At 42.6% G+C, this 12,857-nt stretch overlaps 1 protein-coding gene and 1 long non-coding RNA gene across 2 annotated transcripts in view; one reads left to right on the plus strand and one right to left on the minus strand.

The window, feature by feature from the left end:
• Positions 1–1,392: 1,392 nt before the first annotated feature.
• On the plus strand, positions 1,393–4,823 carry LOC138990699 (uncharacterized). The gene is made up of 3 exons (XR_011466777.1): positions 1,393–3,175; positions 3,438–3,554; positions 4,686–4,823. It is a non-coding gene; the product is annotated as an uncharacterized lncRNA (long non-coding RNA).
• Positions 3,837–12,857, minus strand: part of MTFR1 (mitochondrial fission regulator 1) — a 60,100-nt gene continuing 51,079 nt past the window's right edge. Inside the window, exons 5-8 of the mRNA XM_005892950.3 lie at positions 9,686–9,921; positions 7,183–7,450; positions 6,374–6,542; positions 3,837–5,412 (exon numbers count right to left, since the gene is read on the minus strand). Of these exons, the coding sequence (XP_005893012.1) occupies positions 5,344–5,412; positions 6,374–6,542; positions 7,183–7,450; positions 9,686–9,921 (742 nt within the window). The 3' untranslated portion in view covers positions 3,837–5,343. The remainder of the gene's footprint in view (positions 5,413–6,373; positions 6,543–7,182; positions 7,451–9,685; positions 9,922–12,857) is intronic.

Below are 12,857 nucleotides of genomic sequence, written 5' to 3' on the forward strand. Positions count from 1 at the left end.
AAACACATAGTTGTCCAGATGCGTGCAGGACTTAGCCTGAGCCATTCCTTGTTGGCTGAGGATTTGCAGGCAACCTGTGTCTTCTGGAAGGCCCCTGGTGGTCCCTGGTCTCCAGCGGGGGGTGGCCACTACTGGGAGTGGACATGGGTGCAAACAGCTGTCTCCTCCACCTTCTTGTCTCTTGTGCTCAGCATTAGTGCAGTGGCTCAGTCGTGTCTGGCTCTGCAACCCCATGGACTGCAGCACTCCAGGCTTCCCTGTCCTTCACCAGCTCCCAGAGCTTCCTCAAACTCGTGTCCATCGGTGATGCCATCCAACCACCTCATCCTCTATCGTCCCCTTCTCCTCCTGCCCTCAGTCTTTCCCAGCATCAGCCTTTTCTGATGAGTCAGTCATGTGCTCAGCATAGGACAGACTGGCATAAACTGTGCCATCAGTGAATGTTGAACAAATTATTATGAATAACCTGGTATCGTGTTTCCTTTTTAGCTGTCAGTCTATCACTATGCAGTTTTGTTGATACTAGTCTATGCTGCATTCTGTGCCTACAGCACTCGAGCTCCTGCTGTGTGCTGGGCGCTGCACTGGATGTGGTACAGCGTTCAAAGTGACAGAGCATGGCCCCCGACCTCAGAATGTTTGGGTGGCAGTGTGTGGAAAGCATCTGTTGTATGACATGGCGGGTTTCTTCTTGTACAAAATGAATGGTTTCATTGGGTAATAATGAAAATGATACCATTTCTAGTAATTACTGAATGTTATTAACATCCATGACTGGTAAAATTAGTTTTCAAATTTGATTCTAAAATATGTTTTAGATGTTCAGTATGATACTTTTAGTAGAATTCTAGCTTTTATCACAGTATCTTTTTTTTTTTTTTTTAACTTTCATAGCGGTGTTAAATTGTCCTGAACCTATTTTAAAGTCTGGTAGGTTGTACGGGAAAGAGAACAGCCATTTTTAATATTAGATTCTTTTTTAGTTCTAATTTAAAAGTGAAGCACAGCAAACTTACTAGGCTATTGCAAGTTTTACCAGTCCCATCAATAGTCTTGTGAAGAAAGTGCATCTTCTGTTACGTTTAAGCTGTGTATTATTTGAGATTTTTTAGCGTAAATTTGAAGTGTTTCTTTATCGTTGAGCCATAAAGCAGTGGTCCCCAACCTTTTTGGCACCAGGGACCTGTTTCATGGAAGACAGTTTTTCCACGGACTGAGGTTGGTGGTGGTGGGGTTTCAGGATGATTCAAGTGCATAACATTTACCATGCACTTTATTATTACTACATCAGCTCCACCTCAGATCATCAGGTATTAGACCCCGGAGGTTGGGGACCCCTACTGTAAAGAATCAGGAGGGTGCATGATATCCCAAGGTGCTTTTTATCTTTTGAAGAAAGTATCATAAAGGAATATGATAAAATAACTAGCTGAACATTTGCAGAGTTTTAAAATTTCCATCTAAGAATCCTCACAGTACAGGGGTTAACTTTTTCCACAGTAGGGAATGGTCTCAGGTCACTGCGAGTTAACTGGAGCTTTATATTGAGGATTCGTGTTCATGAGACAGTCACTAATCACTTAAGTGTAGCTTTTTGCTGCACCTGCTTCTTGCCACTCCTGCTTCTCTTGCAGCCTCTTCTCTACCTTGGAGTGTCTGCTTGGAAAGGCAGTAAACATTTTTAAAGCATTGTCTTTATGGCTAGACAGACTAGGTTTAGTCTTCTGTCACCTCATCTTTTGAGTGGCTTTCTAACCTGTAAAATGTGTCTCAAAAATGTACTGACACATAGTTCAGGCCAAGTCATTGTCCTTATTCATTTCCTCATCGTATTTTGTATAACTGCTCATGGGTACAGCTGTTCCTTGTGACCTGCTTACTTGAGCTCTGAGTACTGAATGCACCCCTCTCTCTCCAGGTTTCTTGTTTAAATTCCCGAGGGACAACCTGGACCAACCTAGGAAGGCTGATCCTGGGCCCCCGACCAGCCTCTGCCTTAGCAGGGGCTCCCCTTGCAGAGGGCCGTCTGCTCTAGGTCGAGGTTAGAGATGCGACGGTCTCGCGTGCTGTCCACCCTCACTGAACACCAGGTTACACAGCAGCTTGCCGCTGCACCTGCTTCTCACCGTCTCTCGTCTTCTGATAGCAGGCGTGGCTGGCCAATGAAGAGGGACGGCTCTTAAGCCACGTGAGTGGAAAGCTGTTCATACCCCTAGTAAAATCGCTGTTGTGAAGCGTGTCTTTCTCCCCCAGATTAAGGCTTTTGCCAGCATGGAAGAGAACAGTTGGGAAGCGCGGGACCGCCCTGTAGCAGCCACAGCTGTTTGGGATGGAATGGGAGGCACTATATGGATCATCTTAATTACCTTCTTGATCATGTCTAAATTCCACCCATGTTACTCTCTCAGCTTTGCGGGAAGGAGCTCTCTGACCTGTCATAGAGGCTGGAGAACCTCCCAGGGAAAAGAAGTCTGAGAAGCTCCAGCCAGAGGAACAGTAAGGTGTTCAGTCCTTACAAAGCAGACTAAGGACAGCAGTCTCAGAGGGAAATATCTAAGATTTCTGGATCCTTCCTTAGGTATGCTGTTTTTATTTCTTATTCTCAAGTGATTGCTCTGGTATCAATGAAGAACTAGCCTGCTTACAAGATTGATAAGGAAAAACTAAAACGAAATGTTAAGAAACAGGCTCAGTGGAGTAGCACAGAATACTGACTCCAGGATGAGAAGAGGAGACAGGACTCAGGAGAGGCTGAAGATCGTGGGGAAGACTGACGGTAACAGGCAGTAACAATAATGCTGGCTAAAACTAAGTGCTTCCTCCTGCCTGGCAATCCCAGAGCTGTTGCTGCTGGGTTCACGCCTGAAAGTTTAAACTTTTATCTGCCAGATCTAGCCCACAGAAAGAACTTATGTTTTCAGAGAAGTTACTAGACGATGGTTTTTCCAGCTATGTGTTTCCGGTAGTTGTTACCTCGTGTTTTCTTCCTTCCCCACCAAGATGCAGACTCGCAGGAATTCATACAGCAAGAGGATAGGATGCTTCTGCAGAAGGGCCTGCGACTGGGCAGACAACCAGGACTGAAGACTGAGACCTACCCCTCCACCCTGGCCCGCACACAGGGACCTTGTCTCCTAGGAGAAACCTGTCTGCTGGGAACCTTGTGTAAAATAGTGTAAGAACTTACTTAGTACTCTGCTATGCATAGAATGTGTTCAGAATGCTGCTTTTAATCCTCATAATTTCCTGAACTGAGCATTATTCCCATTTTAAAAACAGATGTGCCTGGGCCAGGATCACATATACATATCGTGTTTTAACTCCCAAGTCCAGGGCTCTTTGACTCACATTATATATACAGGTGACTCCTGAACACGGGTCCACATATACGTGGACTTCTTTCAGTATTAACACAGTACCTGTATTTACATCTATAGATTTTAAGTACGGAGAGAAGCTTGCATTTGACCAGAGGTCACAAAGTGTGGAATCAGAAACTAAAGGTTTGAGCCTTGAGTCTTGCCCAGCTGTTCCAGGTTCCTACCCACGCTTGGGTGAGTTGTCAGTTCTTTTGCTGTTGAGGCAGAGATAGCAGTATGGTCTAGGGTAGGTGGAGAGAGAGTCCCAGAGGTGGGTTCTAGGCTCGAGAACCCCGAAGAAACTCACACACCTCTTTCTGTTTTAATGCTGAAGATGAATGAAAAAGGTGACATTTTAAGCAGTGTATTTCCACTTGGAAAATGCAGAACGCAAATTATTTTAAAGTTGCATGTACAACACAGAAGAAGTTTACCTACTGTGGAAGAAAAAGCAAAAGCATTTATATAGGCATGATGGTCCAAGGAAAAGAAAAGTTGCTTTATTTCAAAACAGTAACTTCCTTATTTTGGAGCACTGGCTAAAAATTCAATTACTGATACAAATATAAATATTTCTTAGGAGGTCAAAATAAGTATATCAGGTGAATTTCCTGAATTTATTTTAAAGGCAGAATTTTTAAACCATAGAAAACAATTAGAAACAATGTATGTCAACGACATGTGTAAAATTAAGCCACAGTTCAAATTTAAGCTAAACAGCCAAACCATGAAAATTACCTCAACTAGTATTAGCTGCTATCGTTTAGAACATTGCACATCATTTCAATAACTTAAAAATGAATGTATCTTCTTCATATCTCCTAATTGCCCTGGGAGGTGGAACTTTTTCCCCGACTAGATTTAAATAATAAGTCCAACTATTTACTCATGGTAGGAGATTCTGGATAACTATAGCTGAGTTTAACAGAAATATAGAAAATCATGAAGATACACGAAGCATTTAGAAATGATGACTTCCTTTGAAGTCCTAGATGAGAAAGGAGGGTCTCCACTTCATAACAGCACCTACGGGTTATGCTGCTACATGGTGGAACTCAGCAGAACAGCGGTCTGACTGACCCATGATAAGCAACTTACAGGAAATTCTGTCGCCTATTCAGTGTTTAATAGACCAGTATTAAAAAAAAATTTTTAACTCCATTATGCTGACATTTCCAGAAGTGTTAACTTAGCAACAAGTCATCTTTATGATATGCCATTTTATTAAACTGAAAGAAAAAGATGGTACATTCTACTTTTACTTTAAAAGAGATTTAATTCAATAGTTTGATTGCTCACTATTGAAAACTACATTTTCTTCCTCAGAACTGGGCAGCACTGAGGTGGAAAGTTTTCATGATCCTTGACTTCCCCTTAAAGGAAAGTACTACGGAATTTCAGCAGCGAACATCATCTGGTTTCTACTCAAACCCCATCTCCAAGAAAACGTGAGAGAGAATCTAAAAGTTCTATTCAAGGCAAGAAGAAATTCCAAACGCAAACATTTTACTCCAACAATTTGGATATACCAGCTGCTCCATCGCTGGGTAGGAATGATTATCAGCAGCCTTGTCACTGCCATCGCTAAATCTAATATCCTGTTGTATATCCAAATACATGCACATAAAATATGTGTACAGATAAATTAGTGTTAATTAAAAACTCACGTCTATAAAATGTCCTTCCTTTGTTCTGAAATCTATATACTTGTTTTCCAGACTGGAAACCTAAACATCTTGGCTACACATTAAAAACATGCTGGAATGTACATACGCTATGGAAACTTCAGAACTGACCTTCTCTTAAAAGCAAACAAACCTAGAGTGCTTTTGTTACAGCATCATCCTCTAATGAGACCTAAAAGGAGACCACTAAGTTCTAAATTCAGGTATTTACCAAACAAACAGTGTTGATATCTACTAGCTGAACAGCCCTAATAAACGAACAGCTGAACTTCAGATAGTCTTTCTCAGCTCTTTGTCTATTAGGAAGTTGAAGCATTTTCAATTAAAGCCTTCATTTTTCCAGTAGACTTCAACATGTGTGGACCAAACTAGAAAAGAAACAAAAAAGATACAGGTTCATGTAACAGCAATGATAGCCCCCTCCCAACCATGGACCACAAGGTATGTTCATGAAAAGCCAAGCAGCCCGATAGTATTAAAATCATTATGTTTATAACAACCTGTCAATTCCTATCAAACTGTAGTCATCATTGCAAGACCCTAGCTTAGTCCAATTTTACTTCTTTTAATAAAAGGAGGAAGATACAGAGTTTCCTCTTCAATGTCTAGGGTTTCAAAAAGATGCTAGAATTTCTAGGATATCTATCTCTCTAGCATAGATAAACTCATCTCCCCAGTGACAGTAACCTGAGGAAAGTTAAAGTGAAGTCGCTCAGTCGTGTCCGACTCTTTGCGACCCCATGGACTGTACAGCCTACCAGGCTCCTCAGTCCATGGAATTTTCCAGGCAAGAATACTGGAGTGGGCTGCCATTTCCTTCTCCAGAGGATCTTCCCAACCCAGGGACTGAACCCGGGTCTCCCGCATTGCAGTCAGTCAGACGCTTTACCATCTGAGCTACCTGAGGAAAGGGAAGGTCTAAATTAATATTTAAGAGCTTTCATTAAGTCTGCTCAGTCTCCACCGCTGCAGGGCCCACAGCCTGCAAAGCCCTGGTCAGATTTCTTTCCCCTTTATAAGAATTTCATAGGTGCCCTAAGAGAATGACCTTTCCTTTCTACATCACAACATTTACACTATCCTTAAGATGTAAATTTTATTGTCATGAATTTCACTTCATTGTGCTTAAATATAAACAGCATGGGAAATTTAACATAGGAGATACCCAGGGTTAGCTTTTACTTACAGAAGAGCATCAAGAGGGAAGCAGTCTAGCTGGCGTTAAGGACTAATTCCTTTTGCATCTTGCAGACGACCAGCTGAGTGTCTTGCGCAGCAGTGGCCTGGACCACAGGCTGCACTAAGGAGAGAGGTCTGCCCAGTACTCACCAACACTCTCTCGGAGGTGGCCTCTGATTCAGACTTTTGGATTCCTTTCTCAGCTTCACCTTGACTATCGCTTCGATACCGATAAGCAAACTTCTTTTTCAGCGCCTCTGCTATGAGGGCAGCAGGGTCAGCAGCATCTGCCGGCTTGGGCTTTGTGTCTTGTTCTGACCTTAGAGAAGTGACGAGAAATCAAGGGGGCGTTGCGGTGCTGACAGCATGGCTCTAGCAGCAAAGACACCCAATAGAGACGCTGACGCAGTGAGGTGGGAGCCCTAGATTTATGGCCTCACAAAACAGCACAGAGGTACCCAGGGAATAGCTCCTCTAAGGAGCAGAGACTGCAGGCTCCTTCAGGGCAGTCAGGGTTCCCTCCTCCACAAGCCTGGGCCCTACCCTAGCAGGCACACAGCACAGCCTGAGGGGAGAATGACTGCACAGTAACAAGGCTTCAGAGGCAGTGGGGGAGAAATGAGAGTGGCCTGCGGGTGTTTGTCCTGCTCTCAGTTAACTGCATACAAGAGCTCCTGGGAGCTTATCTTTTTTAAATTAAAAACTCAAGAGCTATTCCAGTAGTCATGCTATAAAACAAAGTTCTCAAGAAGCTTGGTGTATGTGTGTGCTCAGTATGTGTCCCTATGACTCTATGTGACCCTATGGTCTGTAGCCCGCCAGGCTCCTCTGTCCATGGGATTCTCCAGGCAAGAATACTGCAGTGGGTTGCCACTTCCTCCTCCAAAGCAGCTTAGCAGTTGCTTATAAAAGGCATAGGAAACCAAGGGAAGTGGGCGAGAAGGCAGATGTCTCCTCACCTTTTTACTGATCGCAGTTTCACGCTGTTCATGTCTTTTAGGATCTCCAGCATGTTGGGCAGGTCTGTTTTCTTTGGACTGTTCTTGACCGGGGTCTTCCCAGCAGAGGCGTTTCTCCGTCTTCGCTCTTTTATCAGATCAATAGCAGAAGTGTTCTGCTGGAGCCCGGGTGAGGGGAGGGGAGGCGGCGGCGGAGGGGGCGGCAGTGGGGGCGCTGGCGGGACGGAGGGTGCTACTGTGGCGGCAGGCCTGGTGGATTCTAAGTCACCTACAGAAATGAGGGGCAATCAGTTTAATCCTGGTGGTAAGAGGCAAATAAAATATTTTAAAAGTAGAGTTATGTTAAGGACTTTATACCTGAAAGCAGTAACCTTAAAAAGAATCTCAGTCACAAGTAAAAAGGAAGTTTCAGTTACTTGCTTGGAATCTAAATGCCTGAATTTCAGTCACGGTATCATTTAATCCGTCTCCAGATGGAAATGTTCCATTTAACTTAACAGGGTGCTTTTGTGATATCAAATGTTCAGGTCTGACTGCTTCACGCTGTGCAGCTACTTCTAGCTGAAACAGCATCTGGACTGCACGCAGAACTGCCTCCAGTAGGTAGTCTGACAGTTTAGTACTAGAGTAAATAGCTGTCGGATACCTCTGTGGTTCATTTTAAGTATATTTACATAGAAGGTAAGCATGAACTATGCTATGCTATGCTAAGTCACTTCAGTCGTGTCCGACTCTGTGCGACCCCTTAGCCGGCAGCCCACCAGGCTCCCCCGTCCCTGGGATTCTCCAGGCAAGAACACTGGAGTGGGTTGCCATTTCCTTCTGCAATGCATGAAAGTGAAGTCGCTCAGTCATGTCCGACTCTTAGCGACCCCATGGACTGTAGCCTAACAGGCTCCTCCGTCCATGGGATTTTCCAGGCAAGAGTACTGGAGTGGGGTGCCATTGCCTTCTCTGAAGCATGAACTAGAGAATGTAAACTGACCAGAATGAGTTAAAAGAAGTTTTAGATTTATTGAAAAAAATTGAGAGAAAAAAAAAATTATAGTTAATTCCCCCAAAGAATAAGTAACTGAGAGTTACAGTGGTTCTAAAATAAGGACCTAAAAATCCATCTTTCTGCAGTAACTAGAGATTAGAGAGTTGTTTGGGCGCGAACTATATTGATTAGTTTATTCAAGGGAGTTGGGTTGTAAATAGAACATCTAACAGACTTTCCTAGTCTGCCAGAAGAGGGAGGTAAAGCCAAAGAGAAATTTATCAGTAACTTATTGGTTAAACAGAAAAGGGCAGGACTTTGGGTTTTCAAAAGTCACCTGTAGATTTCACTGAAGTAACACCAGGTGCCTGGAGTACATGCACCCTGCCCATCGTGGCCTGACCCAGGTTTGAGGAGGTTTCCGTGTAGGTTACATTAAACTATAGGACCACAAGCTAAGTGCCTCAGAGGTGGAATAACTATCCTTTACCCTTCAGAGCTGGCTTATACTGAATCTCGTCAAGACTCAGGACACTAGGAAAACCACCACTGCTTGCCAGCAGATTAATAAACTAGGATTTCAAGGCTATGGTTTTTTCTCCAGTGACAACGCAACAAAAATAAAAGCAACACTATTAGACCAGAGTCAGAGGCCCTGAATTCAGTTTCCACTCTGGGCAAGAGGGAGAGAAATGAATATTAAACAGCTACTTTGCACTAAAGATACTATATATAGTTCCCACATTTACTCCCACAGTAACTCCACAACATAACTACCTACTATCCCAGTTACAGAGCTTTATGCTTGCCTCAGGACACACAGGTAACTAAACACACTCAACTCTGTCCGGGCTGTTTTGCAGTTACCTCCTCCAGTCTGATGTGAATGGTGCCATTATCACAGACAGTGAAGTTCCCACAGCAGACACATAAGCAGTGTTCACCTTTATCAGTGGATGTATATTTTGTGTTTCCAAAAATACACTCATCATCCTCTGACAGTATTAAGATTGTTCAAAACAAACGAAAACCTCTTAAACTTGCCTGGGTCCTGTACCAGACCATGCAGGGGACAGGCCCCTAGTTTTCTAGCAAGCCCAACAGCTGTTATTAACTTCTTTTTAAATTTTTAATTGTACTATAGTTTATTTATAATGTGTTAGTTTCACGTGCGTAGCATACTGATTGAGTTATATATATGTATGCATACTGGGGCTTCGCAGGTGGCTCAGTAGGTAAAGAATCCGCCTGCAGTGCAGGAGACACAGGTTCGATTCCTGGGTTGAGAAGATCCCCTGGAAGAGGACATGGTAACCCACTCCAGTATTCCTGCCTGGAGAATCCCATGGACAGAGAGGAACCTAGAGGGCTACAGTCCATGGGGTTGCAGAGTCGGACACGACTAAAGAGACAGAGCCCACAAATATATATATTATATATATATATAATTTTTTCCCCAAGTGAGTGGTATTCCCCCCGCCCCCTGCCCGCATTTGCTGGCTGACAACTGGAGGACTCACAGACCTGCACTGAGGTTCTGCTGTTCCTGGAGGGTCACGATCTTGGCAATCTGAGCTCTGAGGGCAGCAAGCTCACTTTCAAGGGCACAGATCTTCTGCAGCGCTTCCTCATTGGCCAGCGTCGAGGTCTGCAGCGGAGGCTCTTCTGGAGACAGGGTGGGTAAGGATGGCTGCCTGCTGTGGGGCTTCTCAAAGAAAGGAAGATCATCCTGAAGGGTTGGCCTTGACCGGACCTCTATCCTGCAAGGACAGAAGTTGGCTGTCACAGGCTTTGAGAGGGGCTATGAAAAACTGTCACTTCAAAGTTAATCAGAACATAGCAGAAGAGAACATCTGAGAGCCACTTTTCAGGCTGACCTTACATAAAACCCCTGCTCTAAGTTTCAAAACAACAAAGCACTTGTCAACCTGAAGTAGATCCACACCAGGCCAGCTTTCTTGTTGCCATCATTCTAAATTTTTATCTCTACATTTTATATTCAAGCCCATACTATCAGGAGGCATCACAGGTTCCAGCAGTGTCTTTGCTAACTCTTGTTTTGGTGTCCTGAACTAAGATGATGCAACTTTTAATGCTCTTAAAGATGATAAACTAATTGGTTATAAATGACAACCAAAGCAGTAGTCCATTAACTCTTCCTCAAGGTCTTTTTTTCCAAATTTCCATGTCAGTGTCTTCCATATGTGATAAAATATACCAAACTATAAGACATACTGTAACAATATGAGCCAAACTACAGCATTAGACACTAAAAAGGAGCGGCAGGGGGTGGGGGGGGATAATTATAATTGAACTCATGCAGTAATTATATAGATGGTCTGATTTTCACTTAAAGGTATTCTAATATGCACTGCACTGAAGCTCCATATGGAGTCTTCTGGGGTTGAGAACAACATTCAGATTTCAACTGTCAATTTGTGTATTTATCCATTTCCTACTATTTTCTACAATTAGGTTTTTCTGGCCTCTAAGCCCTTTTCTCTTTTTTTCTTCCTCTGGCTTTACTGAGGAATCACTGACAAATACTTTATGTATATAAATACTGTACAGCATGATAATCTGATCATGTGTATACACTCTGAAATAATCGCCACACCCAAGTACATCCCAATTTCCCTCACAGTCTCATGTGGCCATGTGACTGTGAGTTTTGGCTAACCGGACTGTAAGCCACCTGGGAAAGCTGCTTGGAGGGCAATGACTTGGTTCCACAAGAAAAGAAGGCCTTTCATCTCTAGCCCCACCCGTTATTCCTCCTCTCCTGAGAGCCGTGAGTCACCAAGCCCAGAAGCTAATGCTGATGGGAGAGCCACAGCTGAGGATGCCCAAGAGCCTGGCAGGTGGTTCCTGGGCACACAGTGGAGCCACTGGCAGCTTCAGACTGTCTACTCGGGGGTTTCTGACTTGAGAGGAAAATAAACTTCCATCACCATTATTTTGGACTTCTCTGTTAAATGTAGTCAAAACCCTCTTGTAACATTCACCAACGTTATATCCTATTTTAAAATAGTTCCTTTAACTGTATATTGCTATTTTTTGCTTGAGAAATGAAACAATTCATTCTTCCTTGTGTTTGAATGAGTAAATTCTTGGACCTTTAGCATTTGGTATTTTGCACTAAATTCAGGTGGTTTTCTTCATACCTAATCTTGATTATACCCTGTTAAACTATCACATATACAGGATGGTTGTAAATTGTTTTTTATAGTATTTTTTACAATATTATTAAAAATATTTGGAGAATAAATGTCCTAGTTACTACCTAGCCCTACTTGAGCTTACCTGATAATCAACTTTAATAATACTAACCTTGTTCACTTTCATTTGGCATATTTTTGGGGTAGGGAAATATATTTGGCTTGCAAAAAGCTTTAATTACCATTTCCTTTCTAAGCCCTACACTGGGAAGAAACAGGTGATAAAATGTTTAAAAAAGTAATGATTGCTAAGTCACTTCAGTCGTGTCCGACTCTGTGCGACCCCAGAGACGGCAGCCCACCTGGCTCCGCCGTCCCCGGGACTCTCCAGGCAAGAACACTGGAGTGGGTTGCCATTTCCTTCTCCAATGCATGAAAGCAAAAAGTGAAAGTGAAGTCGCTCAGTCGTGTCCAACTCCTAGCGACCCCATGGAGCGCAGCCCACCAGGCTCCTCTGTCCATGGGATTTTCCAGGCAAGAGTACTGGAGTGGGGTGCCATAAACAAACATAAAAAATTTAAAAGAAACAATACCAATGCTCTGATTAAATACATTAATAGGTTCTTTGAAAGATTAGAGAGATTAGATGCAAGCATTCTAATCAACCTGCATTAAGAAAAAAATTTGACATTAAATTTTTAAAAAATCATTGTGGCTTTTTGTTGACAGGAAAATTCTGATTTCTACCTACCTTTCATAAAGGTCAGATTTTGTTAACCATCTCTATACAGTAAATTACAAGAAGATACAAATTATTCTGTCTACTGAGTGAAGTTTTTTAGGGGGAGGATACTTAATTTCATTTAATCAGTACAATGTCAAATACTCTAATATACTTCAACTATATTCTTGACAACTCGTTAATGTTTTTAATAAAACATTTTAAAACTTTTAAAATACTATTTTAAAAATACTTCTTGAAATAACTAAGGAAACCATTGATAGGTAGGATATTGGCAAAGATATAATTTTAGTCTTCAGAACAGATGTGAGTAAAATATAGAAATCTCAAATATAACAGTATCATACTTGTTCAAAACAACAGTGGAGAAATAGGGAAGACTAGTAGGAATAGAGACTGTGAGTTTAAAGCAGGAAATCAGAAGCAGAGTGTTCTCAGAACAGAGGACAGCCAGCCCTGCCACAGGCATCGGGGCGGCGTACCCGAAGGGGTGCAAGTGGGTGAAAGTGGACAGGAGAGAGCGCGCCTGCAGGGGAAGGCTCACGTCTACCCTTGACCATCTCCCATGAAAGTTGTATTCTGCTTTGTTTACTAAAACTTACCTAAATGAATGAACATTTTATTGGGAGTGGAAGTGAGGATGATGGTTTGTTTTCACATTATGTATGAGTGCAGAGATTTCATAAAGTCTGTATCATAATAGCAAACAGAGATAAATTTTGAATGCCAGAATCTTGAGTACTACATTAAGCAACAAAATGTTGTAATAGCTTTTTTCAGGAACTAGTAGTCACTT

Source organism: Bos mutus, chromosome 14 (assembly GCF_027580195.1).
Source record: "Bos mutus isolate GX-2022 chromosome 14, NWIPB_WYAK_1.1, whole genome shotgun sequence".
NCBI lineage: Eukaryota > Metazoa > Chordata > Mammalia > Artiodactyla > Bovidae > Bos > Bos mutus.